Source organism: Lissotriton helveticus, chromosome 9 (assembly GCF_964261635.1).
Source record: "Lissotriton helveticus chromosome 9, aLisHel1.1, whole genome shotgun sequence".
NCBI lineage: Eukaryota > Metazoa > Chordata > Amphibia > Caudata > Salamandridae > Lissotriton > Lissotriton helveticus.
In genome coordinates, this window is record NC_136070.1 from 74,511,043 (window position 1) to 74,523,598 (window position 12,556).

The 12,556-nt window shown below is 43.1% G+C and overlaps 1 protein-coding gene across 1 annotated transcript in view; it reads left to right on the forward strand.

Annotated features, from left to right (window-relative positions):
* Positions 1–12,556, forward strand: part of LOC144780943 (stAR-related lipid transfer protein 9-like) — a 540,925-nt gene that overhangs the window by 417,410 nt on the left and 110,959 nt on the right. The window contains exons 19-20 of the mRNA XM_078659512.1: positions 1,928–2,010; positions 6,597–6,703. Coding sequence (XP_078515638.1) covers positions 1,928–2,010; positions 6,597–6,703 — 190 coding nt within the window. The remainder of the gene's footprint in view (positions 1–1,927; positions 2,011–6,596; positions 6,704–12,556) is intronic.

Sequence of the window (12,556 nt, forward strand, 5' to 3'; positions counted from 1 at the left end):
CACTTTGAATCTAATTTCGCAGCCTGCAACCTAACAATACCTATTCTCCTGCCGCTCACCTAATAATCTCCTCCTCCATGTGAATGTGTAACTCACCCCCCACTAATGGGCACAAATAACTTCTATTCATTTAATCAATTCAAGGAAAGGGAGTGGATGCAGAGAAAGGTTTGTTTGGACACAGGACTAATCCCAGTAGTCAACAATAACTAATGATACTGGACTAACCACTAACCTTGGGTTCTGGAGTAGCGTGCTGATTGTCGTAAATCACTTCAATGCCTCGTCAGGGGCAATAAGCGTTATATAAATGCAATTACAATTGCAAAAGCCTATTTCAGGCTTTAGTCATTACACAGGGGAGTGTTAGCATTCTCACATGAAGGGATCTTGCATAATATTTACCAGTCTCTATAGTTGCACCAGTTCATCCTGATAGATGTTCAAAACTTCCAAACAATTTTACTCTTAATTTCATTTCCTAGCAGCCATTTGTATATCTTGAAACCTTCCTTGAAACCACGTATCGATGATTTTATTACTAATGAGAATATGTTGTCTCCTTGCCGTTGGCGAGAACGTGCGTGTCATAGCGATGTATCAATCCTGGTCATGAGAGATAAGAAACTCAAGGAAAGCTTTGTGGTAGCCATTTGCACATTGAAGAGGTATGACGTATGGAGAGACAGTCATTAAGGGTCTCTCTCTTTAAAGGGGTCATCCGCTGAACGATGTCACATTCCCTCTTAAAACCCTAAGCAGACGTCATCAAACGAAGCACCGTTCTAGAACTCCTATTCTTGGAGATTGTTAGCGGTGCAGGGCTGGTTAAAGAGAACTGTGGGGCATATTAGCAACAACTTGCGAAAATTATCGCAAACCACGCTTAGTGCGTTTTTTTTTATCGCCTCCTATCGCTGGATTGTATCGCGGAGATAACGCAGTATTATCAACGTTTATCTCCACGGCGATAAAAAATCCAGCGATAGTGGCGAATCCCATCTATAACGAGAGATTTCCAGCGATAAAAATCCTATCACTAAGGAAAATCTCGCTAATAGACAGGTGGGGACTTAGCCATAGAATCCACCTCCTATAGACTATTATGGCTAAGTCAGGTTTTTACTAGGTGTAAAATCCTGGCGCTAATCGCGGTTAGCGTGCTTTTTTTATTGCGTCGCGGGTATTGCTAATAGGCGATAGCTGTGTTAGCAACTGCTTTCAGTCGCTACCAGTTGGGGTATGCCCACTTTGCATGTCATTAGCTATAAATATTGCTGACATGCAAAGCGGGCCCCAAACCGGTCGCTATCGCCTGGAAGCTGTCACTAACTGCTGTTAGCGACAGCTTGGTAATTGGGCGATAAAAAAAATCGCTGCTTTATCGGCTAAAAGTGCCGCTAAAGCGACGATAACGCCCTTGCTAATATCCCCCTGTATTTTTTCTCTACCCCAGCTGACCCCTTTAAATGTTCGAATATTTAAACAAAACCTGGGCCAGAGTTTTGAATTTCAGCTCCACAGTATCAACTACTATTAACATGTAGGTAAGTAAACATTTATTTTTCTTAACTCTACCTCTATATAGCTTGACAATATATAGATATGTTCAAGGTACGTAGCTGTGGAGATGTAGATCAGTAAATCTATACTTAGATTATGTACTTGCCTTCATGATATTGTGGTAGCCAATATTGTGAAGTTAATATGGCTGGACAATATTTTGTCCAGAGTTGTGCTTTCAAGTATGGATTTGAGGCCCCTGGAAAGTCTTTGCCTGTCACACACAGCTATTTCTATCAGGAATCCATTGTCCAGACTGCCTAGGCATTCTTGCCCCTCCAGTATCTTTGGCCAGGAGCCACAGTGTTTGAGAATTTACCCTGTCTTCTGAAAGAGCATCTGACACATTTTATTTTTCTTACAGGCGCAGTTGTTGTTTTGGGAAAAACACACAAGTTCAGGTTCAACCATCCTGCAGAAGCCGCCCTCTTGAGAAAGAGAAGATCTGTAAGTTTTTTAATATCGGGTAATTTGTTGTTAAACCTTTACATGTGATTGGTCTTGTCTGTGGGTATGTCCTCCATTTTGTGTGCCAGGTGTTGCTGATGACATGGTAGCAGGAGACTGTGCAGAGAGGAGTGACATGTACATGTGTGATGTCATCATCACAGTTAAACTCAAAAAATGGCGTTTGCAGTACAGAAACAGAAAGGTATTACAAATAGAGAAAGAAGCTCAAAGTATGTTTTACACAAAGTTCACACTTGAGTAAAAACCAAACAAGTTAAGTTCTCTTAGACACTGGCCAACCTAATTTTGTATGTACTAACCTGGGTCTCCTTCTGGAGCAATTCCATTGATACCTTTTCTATTATTCAAAAATGCATGAGTGTAACCAATACAAAACAACTGTAATAGGATGAGAATTTAAAATAATTAAGAAAATCGCACCCCGTGTAGATTGCAGTAGAAAAGAAAGATTGGTGCTTTCATCATCCTCACACAATTCTTTCATTGTGCTTTATCTAAACTTTTATTCCAAAGTCCAAGAAAAAGTCCATCCCCGCATTTTGCCTTTGATGGTTGTGATTGTTGAGCATCTTTGAGATCTGTGACTCTACGTCTCTGCCTGCTACCTTACATCGCAGGGTTCTTCTGCAGCGTCTTCTTGGAATGATAGGAACCAAAAATATTGTATCCCTCTAAGAAAAGATGAGAACCCACATATTTGATGTGTGCTGTATTTGATGTCCAAAACTAAAGGCAGGGTAATAAAATGATGATAGGAATATTTGTTTCTGATTTTTACACTAGCATATGGATTTTTCAACTTTCTTTACCCACCAAAATATTATATTTGTATTACTAAAAATGTGAAAGAGATCCTCTCGTGTTTCTGCTTTCTATTTTTATTTATTTGTTATTTCTAAATGGGCTTTAGTTAACCCCATTCAGAAAAAACAGTAAAGCATTAAACCAGTATTTCGTTCTGGGAGTGCATTGCTGCTGGAGTTGATGAGGTTTCGGTCAGGTGAACGAGATAGGCGAGCCAACAGATTATCAGGCAGAGCCGAATTCAGGGCCATGTGTATCAAGGTACCAATTAGCGATTCCGTAATAGCGATTTTTAAGAAATCGCTATTTCAGAATCGCTAATTGGTATGTATCAAGTAAATTGCAATTGTTTAGCGATTTCTTGATATTCCTTAATTGCAAATTCGCAAATTGCAAATTCGCAATTAAGGAATACTTACCCATTCATTTCTATGGGCCGAGAGGCCCATAGGAAGGAATGGGAATTTATTCGCAATTTGCGATTCGCAATTTGCTAATCGCAATTTGAGAATAATTTCAAGGGTGCAGGGGTGTCCAAAGGACACCCTGTTGCACCCCTGAAATAAGCATGGGTGCACATGTGGTGCACATACATGCCCTAAGGGCATGTATGTGCGTCACATGGCACTTTGAAAAATGCAAAAATGGGCATTTTTCAAGAAATTCGCAAATTACCACCAACTTGAAGTTGGTGGTAATTTGCGATTCCTTAGGGACAATCAGCAATTTTTTTTAGCTTCATACATTGCATTTAAGGAATCGCAGAATTTGCGATTCCTTAAATGCAATTACAAAATAAGGAATCGAAAATTTTGCGATTCCTTATTTTGCCTGCAGATTTGTGTGATACATACCATTTTGCGAAAATGCGTTCGCAAATGCCGAAATTCTGCGAATTTCAGCGTTTGCGAACGCATTTGGGAATGATACATATGGCCCTAAGGGCCTGGCTCGGATCATAGAGACCATGCACGAGCCGAGCCCTGAACATGTTTGCCATGTAAATGATACAACAAACATCACATAAAATATGATAAAGTCTCTTCAAAATTCAAAAAAGTGTATTTAACACGTGGAAGCTTTGACATTAATACGTAGTCAAACAAAGGGTTTTTATACAACTGCTATTGTGAACTCACATATTTGAAAGTGCTTTCATGACGAAAAAAAGAGTTTTTGTGAAATAAAATATTTGCCCAAAATAATTTTCAGTGGAGAAGCTGCAGTTTATCCAGATTTTCTGGATTCACTTTGTGGACGTCAGTCAGCAAATGAGTGTCTTTTTGTGTTTCCTTAGGTTAAGGCATTGTTTTTACCTCTGTGCATGTTTCTGCAGCGCAAACTTAGAGCGCTTTACATGAGCAACTGTTACATTACACAAGGTCACATTTGTTGTCTATAGGCTAGAGGATTAACCCCTTCCCTACGGCGCACATTCCCCTGCTGTGCTGGGGGGCGGGGGGCGAGCTGAGCTCGTCATGACCACACCCGTTTCTTTAGAACGCTCTCACAGCAGGGGAATTAGCCCACCGTGCGAGCGTTCTAACGGTCATGACGAGCTCATGACCGTTAGAACGAGCACCGTGGCTCATGACAAGCTGAGCTCGTCATGAGCGTCGAAAAAGTTAAGTAATCTGCCCAGAATCACAAAATGTTGAGCCCACATCAATACTCAAAGCTGATTACGCAGTTCCAAAGTCTGCATTTCTGGCCCAAAGGCCACATCCTGGGTAGAGGTGGGGTGGCAGGCAGAAGCCGTGTGAAAGCCTGGCTCATTATGGGCTCGAGGTTCCATCCCAACCTTGAGCTGAGCCAGAGCTTCTGGCTCGAACCTGGTTAGAGCTTTCCATGGCTCGCCCACTTCTAGGTGTGAAGGTGCCTCAAACGAACCATCTTTACCATGCTTCGGTGTGGGTTGAAACTGGTTTTGTAAAGACATTCATGGTGTTTTGATTTCAATATCAATATCCTTTGAACTGAATCAGAATAAGTCAGCAGGTACAGCTCAAAAGTGCCTATTGTATCATCGCACAAATTTTCACTCAGCAAGTGTGCTATTTAGGTATCGCCAGGATATAATATAAGTGGACAAACTATTTGCACATCTTTCAATATAGGGAAGTGGTTGAATTTATTCTTAATCCCAGTTTCCTTAAGCCTTATTCCTACTCTCCCTTCTCCTCCTTGCAGTTGGCACTCATCTCTTGGCAGACTCCTGTCCCGACATCCCCCATCTGAGCCTGGGTATTGAGGTATTTTTAGTGATTAATAGTCACCTGTGCCACAACCTATTTAGATATTGAGTTATGCAATGATATATCTAATTATTTCAAGACTAAATACACCATATGGGGCAGGACATATGGATCACTAACCACTTGGACGGGGTGGTCTGCTTATCCAGCACATCCCGCAGCAATGTTTTCACCGTTTCTAGCACCTTCTAGGTCTCATTTTGTGATTCCGTTTAAGCGCTATAGAGCGTCCACACCTCCTTGAGACCCATTTACATCTAAAAGTCTGAAGAACTTTGGAAAGTGCCTCCTCAGCCATCTGAGAGATCCTTTGCTGGGGAGATGTTTGCTGAATTGAAAAAGAGTGCGGCTGCTGATAAAACTTTTGTTTCAAAGCAACGATACGGTTACATTTAGCCCAACCACGCAACTTTGTTTTTCAGAGAACTTGATGGAGCGTTTCAGTGAACTTGAGCATTCGCTCCATTGCAATAGTTTATTGAAAAGTAGGGAATCTTTGATTACTTCCAGGCAGACCTTTAGCCGGTGACTCCTTCAGGGCTTGATGCCCTTTGGAGACCTGCCTGACAGAGGTGGTCCAGGACCTCTGGTGATCCTGAAGATCTCTGGCACTTTTGATGGACTCAACCACCTGATTTTATTTGTCGCCTCTGCCTTGTGCTCTTTTGTAGACTAAATCTCTTTTTGTTGTTCTTAGGCAGACAGTTGCATTACCAAATTTTGAATCAAAACGTTAACACCTAAATTTTGGGGTTCCCTAAGAGCCTTCTTCCTCTCCGTTGTGTTTAACATTTCCGCGTGGACCTACGCTTGTTCGATTAGGCTTTGCCCTCTTTACGTACCCAAATGATACCTACATTCTCAATCACCTGGAATGGGAACTAGGTGATATTTCAGTTCACTTTTATCTTCTGTGTGCAGCAGAACAGAGTCTGGAAGAACTTTAGCATCTTAATTTTTAATTTGTATGAATCTTTAAAAACAACACTATATTTTCATCATCATTATATAGCAATATATATACGATTTCCTTTACTGGTCGCTAGTACTTTTCGTTGGGTACCCAGGCCTCGTAAAATGTTTATTGTTCATGTTGTTTTTTATTTGAGACCCTGAAACAGGGCTGTCTGGAATTCTAAATCGCCTCCATTGGGTTGATTTATCTAGTGGAGGTATCACCCACATTCCCATGGATATCCAGGGTTTGCAAAATTTGTTACGTAAACAGATAAAACAACATTCATTTTAGATTGATTTGACCATAATGTTGAATCTGCAGATTCAAAGAGGCTTTAGCTACGTAGTCAACTAAGTTGTATTTGTATACAGGAAAATCTGTATGTTCATTGATTTGCAGGCGTAAAGTGCTGATGTCGCAGTGTGCGATAGCAGCTGGGTGGTACAAATGTACTGCTGCAAAGAATTGTGAATATCCAAATGCTTTGAGTGCAACCACTGGTGCTGATGAACTGTCAGTCATTCCATTCTTGCCTGTTTCTGTAGAACAGTGAGGCCTCCCTCTTGAGCCGAAGCTCCCTGGATTGGCTTGACTTGGACGGCGACTTCCCTTCGCCCGCCGCTCTTCAGTGTTCTCCAGACTTACAGAGAAGGTATGTGATTTTTTGAGGGTGGTTCATTGGGTCCTGGAAGCGAAATATAACCTCAGGGGCCAGTTGAGTTCTAATAACATGATGTCTAATGCATTATACAAATGAATAAGGGCTTCCCAGGAGCCTTGGTCATGTTACAAGGGACAATAACAGGAATTTGGAGGTGGCTCCATGGGTCCTCTGGGTGGTGAGGGGTTTGTAAGAAGGGCTAAGTAAGTCATGATGGGCTTAGATGACGATCAGTCAGAGGTAGGGGTTGAATTCATAGAATAATTGGAGGACTGAACTGCGAAATTTGGAGGAGGACACATTGTACATTGTGAGCCGTTTAGCCCGGTGTAGGAGCGTCGAGGAGGAGGTGGGGTCACTGGAAGTGGAGCGCAGTGAAGGCACTGAAGATAAAGACTTTATCCAGAGGTTTGAAGTACATGTGGACGGAGCGTTTGGTGGATACGGTTGGCGTTCTCTCACAAGACTGGGTGGAAAGAGATCGGTGTATTTTACAGATATTGATTATGCTGGAGTCCTGTTAATTGCCGTCTTGATGATGAAAGACATGAGTAGCGTCTCACCACCAGAGAAACGTCCAAGGCTACAGGCTAAATGCAAAGGCAGAAGAATGATCTCAGGGATGGAATAGTTCTTTTTTGAGGAATAATCATATTTTCTTCTGGTTTGTGATGGGCAGTGGCAGTGAAGTTAAGGATGTAGGTGAGGCCATCACAGCATCTTAGGACATCTTTGAAATTAAGAATTGGACCAGTTGGAGGTGGTGAGATAGTGGGTAACTGAAGGAAAGGCAGCACTCCCAAGGATCTAGGGCGCAAATGTGTAGCATAGATATTTGGAGATAGTAGCAGAGTTTGTAAGAGTAGAAAGAGGGTTTTGAAGCTGGAAGGCTGAATCCCAGGTGATATGGTTGTTTGAAGATTCAAAACAGACAGTGGAGTTTGAGAAGCACTAGTGTCTTTATGATTTAAAGGGCAATTAGCGTGTTCGAGGTGGTTTGGGCAAGAGGTACATGTGGAAATGTTTCTTTGGATGTGTGCAGAGCATGTTCTAGGCTGAAAGTGCTGCTCCTAATGTGGTCCCTGGCATCTCTAAAATGCAGCTGCGACCCATGCAGGTAAGAGCAGTAAGCGATGGGGCCTGGTTGTGAGGGGTTTCAACACACACTCTAAAGCAAAAAGGGGACCCCCTCTGAAGCAATTAATTTGTGGGTCAGTGAGAAGAGGGGACAACAACAATCAATACTATAAGAACTCTCCTTCACGACCCATTTATTTTTAAGGATCCATATCTCGAATTCCACCAAGGGCACTAACAAATACCAAGAACCATTTGTTTCTTTTACTTTCTTATTTCCTTTTATTTAGTTTCGACACACAACCACGAGAGGAAATTCAATAAATAAATAATTTTCCCTTGTCGTATGTCAAAATCCCCCCTCCTGGCCTCACCGCTCTTACCTGCACGGGCAGCGGCTGCTAAAATGTGTTATATCCCCATAAATCTACCATACACCACACAACCAGACTCGCAGGGCATCTCGACTTGATCCTTCTTGTGATCAGAAGTCACAAATGACCTCAGTTCCATCATCAATCAATCAGTAGATTTGTAGAGCGCTACTTGTCACCCGTGAGGGTATCCAGGTGCTGTGAAGGTTCCCTGTCATGGATTGACAGCTTTGTTAGTGCTCAGCCTCCTCGGGGTCTCACGCGCTACCCACTGTCTTGTCGTTTCACGCCATGTACTTGACAAAAAACAAATTTCAATATAAACATTTCATTAAAGAACAATTACACTGCAAACAAAGTCACATATGCACCTTGTATTAAAATTAGGATATGAGGATGAAGGAAAGGGATCAACAAGTTCAGGGTGTTGGTAAAAGATATGGTAAAAGTGGGGTTCTAATTAGGGATAGGGTAAAATGTTGTTCGGAGTAAGTGTTGCGGTTCTGACTGTATTTAGAATTAGTCGAGGGTCGGGGTATCATCTAGGCCAGGGTTCTCCAAAGCCAATCCAGGAGAGCTGGATCCATGCCAGATTTTTAGTATATCCCCATTTAGATAAATGCAGTTATCTTAGAAATATCCTGTGGATCCGGCCCTCCAGGACAAACTTCTGAGAACCTTGATCTAGGCTAGTGTGAATGTTAGGCTTAGGGTCAAAGTAAGAATGATGTTAGAGTCAGGGAAGCGATATGGTTAGTGTTACATAAGAGGTAGACGCAGGGTTCCGGAATAAGGTTTGGGTAGAATTTGTTTTCCTCTATAGTTTGGAGTAAGTGCCGGAGATCTGGGCCTAAAACTAATACATTTATATTTTTAAACCCTGCCACAAAGAAATTGGCAACAAAGAGAAGCATGGCGGTAGATCTCTTCCGCTTAATTGGCTGCAAAGTTTGCATCTTAAAATATTTTATGGGGCTAAGGCACCTGCTGCAGAGGTGCCCGGTAAATCTCAGGGAATAATAATAATGGTGAGGTAACTCTGGAGGTTAACACATTTGTTGGAGAGATCTGTGTTTTGTGTAGTCCCAGATTTGTATCAAAGTAGTACAGAAAGTTAATGTGTCTCCTGCAAAGCACTTCATGTAACATGCAGATGACAGATTCTTATTTTATGTAGATAGGTAAGTGGGATACTGCTTTGAACACAGAGATCCTTTGTTACCTGCAGCTCATAAATTGTATTCCTTGCGATATAGCACAGTGAGCTATGAAGGACATGTGACTCCTACACCTTGTAAGCCTGTCTCATGTAACTCATCTTGTACATTAATTTACACATGTACATGATTTATTGTCAATGTATAATGTTTATGTTACGTAAAGAGCTCTGACACCCTGCATTGGGATGAGCAGCACTATAAAAGAAATAAAATAGTGCTATTGAAATTATTTGCGTAACTACTGGGACAGACCAACCCATCTGACATTCTTACAGTGCATGCATCTCTTATAAACAGGGACTGAACAAAGGTAAAGGCATACCTCTCTTAAGTACCTGTGAAGAGATAACAAGCGGTGTGCCTTTGTTTCCCCTCCATGGCATTTACATTTAAGTGTGAGGTTCCAGGCCACGTCCAGTCAGGATATTCTAATAAAAGGAGGCCTGATGGCCCCTTAACTTCGGCCCAGCTGAAGGTGAAAAAGGATCCCTCGCTGCACCTTGCTGCTGGGAATGGAGAGCAGAAAGCCTACAGGCACTGCTGCACGTGTCCTGCTGTCTGAAAATTACACCGGGACAAGTTCAGCATATTTCTGTGGGGCCCTACTTCTTGGCAGGGGGGACAGCGACCACCCTATGAAAATAGTGGGAGGACGCTGTGTACCTGCGTGTACCCCGACGGGCACCCTGATTGTTGGAATACAATAGTATTGGAAATTACTTGCGGGTTTCATAAGACTCGGTGTGCACCGAGCCCCCGTCAGTGTCACAGAATTGGGCAGGAAATATGGAACACTACAAGTTCCAGAATGCAGTGGGAGGTGCGCAGGTGTGCAACAGAAGGAACAGGTGATAGCGTGCTAAGGTGCCTGACCTTGCTACGCTCCTACTCCTCTTCTATAGTGCTCCGTGGTGTGCCCTCTACTTCTAGGAGTACATATAGACCCCCATTAGTTAGCCGAATATGCCAATGCGGTATTCCTGCACCGGAAATGACCAATACCCTGGATGTGGACATTTCTTAGTATTACAATTTTTCCCCCGCTGGTTTCCCTGAGGAAGGGTGAAATCGAGAATGCCGCAATCGGTTCCGGTACTAGTTTCCAGTCCCCCCCCCCCCGGTATTGGGAAATGCGGAATGCATGACCTAACATAAGGCCTCTTACAGTGTTGTACGCAGGGCTTTAAGTGGGGTGAACGAACTGGGGGGGGGGGGAGTCTATCAAAGGGGAGTGGCCTACGTAATTAAGGGTGTGGCTTAAATGCACCTAAGCTAAAAAGCTGCGCTTAGCATAGTGTGCCACCCGACTGACAGCCTTGCTGTTTGTCATGGCATCCAGATATATAGTACAGCAAGTAACATTATACCTATAACAAGCCAGGACTATTGGCTTTGTCAATGGTTGTTAGTTACATATTAATAAACAAGCAACAACAATGGATTTGTTGTATATACTATTGAAAATGCTTCCGTTTTGAAATTATGAGACTTTCAAAGAATTATAACGAGTCTCTTTGAAGTTACATCAAAGGCAGTGAAGGGTGGCCCTGCAGCAGAGTTTAAAAAATGTTCAATCTGAGGAGAGGGCAAAAATGGAGAACCCGATAGGTACCCGTCTCAGATCTGCTTTTAGAACTGCCGGTGTTGAGCACCGGCGGGACCCGGCCCACTTAAAGCTCAGATTGTATGTGAGGGACTGTGCCCCGGCTCCACCTGCCTGTGGGGACAGGAAAGGTGCCCGCTGATGTCTACTAGGCCTGACAGTCTCTTCCTGCGTGAACAGTTTGCTGTCTGGTTTCATTTCCCAATTTAAACAACAAGGTAGAAGGTAAAACAGGTTAAAACTCCGTGGAGGTTTACAACTGTCAGCGCTTCAGTCCACCTTTTACTCTTTGTTTCCTTGACAACGAGATGCTAACAAGGCTGGGGTGATAGCTGGAGGGCGAACAGGGTGTGGCCAAAGCAACCTGTGCTACTCAAACCCTTGTTGTCACTGTTATGCACAATGGTTTTCAATCCAGTTACAGTTTACGGTTAGCTCTGGGAGATATGCTCACACCGAGTGTCACTGGCGCCGGGATCTGAGCCTCAAACTGCAGCTTTCCTAGACATTCACGGCCGTCTTTACGGAACCTCACGGAGACGCGGGGCGCACGATGTAGGAGCAAAGCTGAATATATTTCAGCCATTTACAGTTGCCTTTACTACAGACAAGAATGAGCCCACGACAACAAGGGGCGACCACGAGTGCCAGGCGGACCCGGGAGTCACACTGAGGCTTTTCAGGCCCGTCACGCTTGGATTCACGGAAGCACAAGGACATACTGGAATATGCGCCCACGATCACACAACGTGTCTGCAGCGATCCTTTTCTCTCACTGAAGCACCGCGCCACATCCATCGCATTCCGCTTGTTTCACACGGTAGGAAGGGTTTCCCTAACAACTTTAAAACAAGCATTGGCAAAGCTAGTATTTCTTGCGTTGACAAGCTGGTGCGATAGTTATTTTTTTTAATACAAGGATAGCAATAAAGAGGGGCAGTTTACTAGTGGTTGTATTGTAAATCACATGTCTTTCAACTGTGCCAAGCATTTATTTCAATGTTATTATTACTTGTGAAGGAAAAATTATTAAAACACCACCTTACCAAGCGCTAAATGGGAAACATCGTTTACAACGCGGGGATTACATCGCGATGCTATTATATCGCTGTTTCCACAACAACTTGCACTGGATGGCGCTCTAGGACAAGAAATAGGATAATTTACTATCCAACACCTTCCCTACTGTATGTAGGCTGGAGTTCGAATAGTAAATTATGCTACTTCTAAGTCCAGCGCCCTCCAACGCAAGGCGTTGTAACGACTTGCGTTGTAAAAACCACGATGTAATGTACCGTGATGTAAATGTATGCGTTGTAACGTCATACAACCGCGCTAAATTACAGGCAGCCGCAATGTTTGAATGACCCTTAAACACTTTATAACAGCAACTTTAAAAAAGAGGCAGAAAATAATTAATTGTCTAACAGGGCATCCCAGGAGCAGGGCAAAAAGTAGCCTTTAGGGATTGGTAAGCCAACAAATTAACAGGGAGACAGAGCAGAGTCAAGGGTCTGGCTCGGATCTTAGAGCCCGTGCACGAGGCAAGGCCTGAAAGTGTTTCCTATGT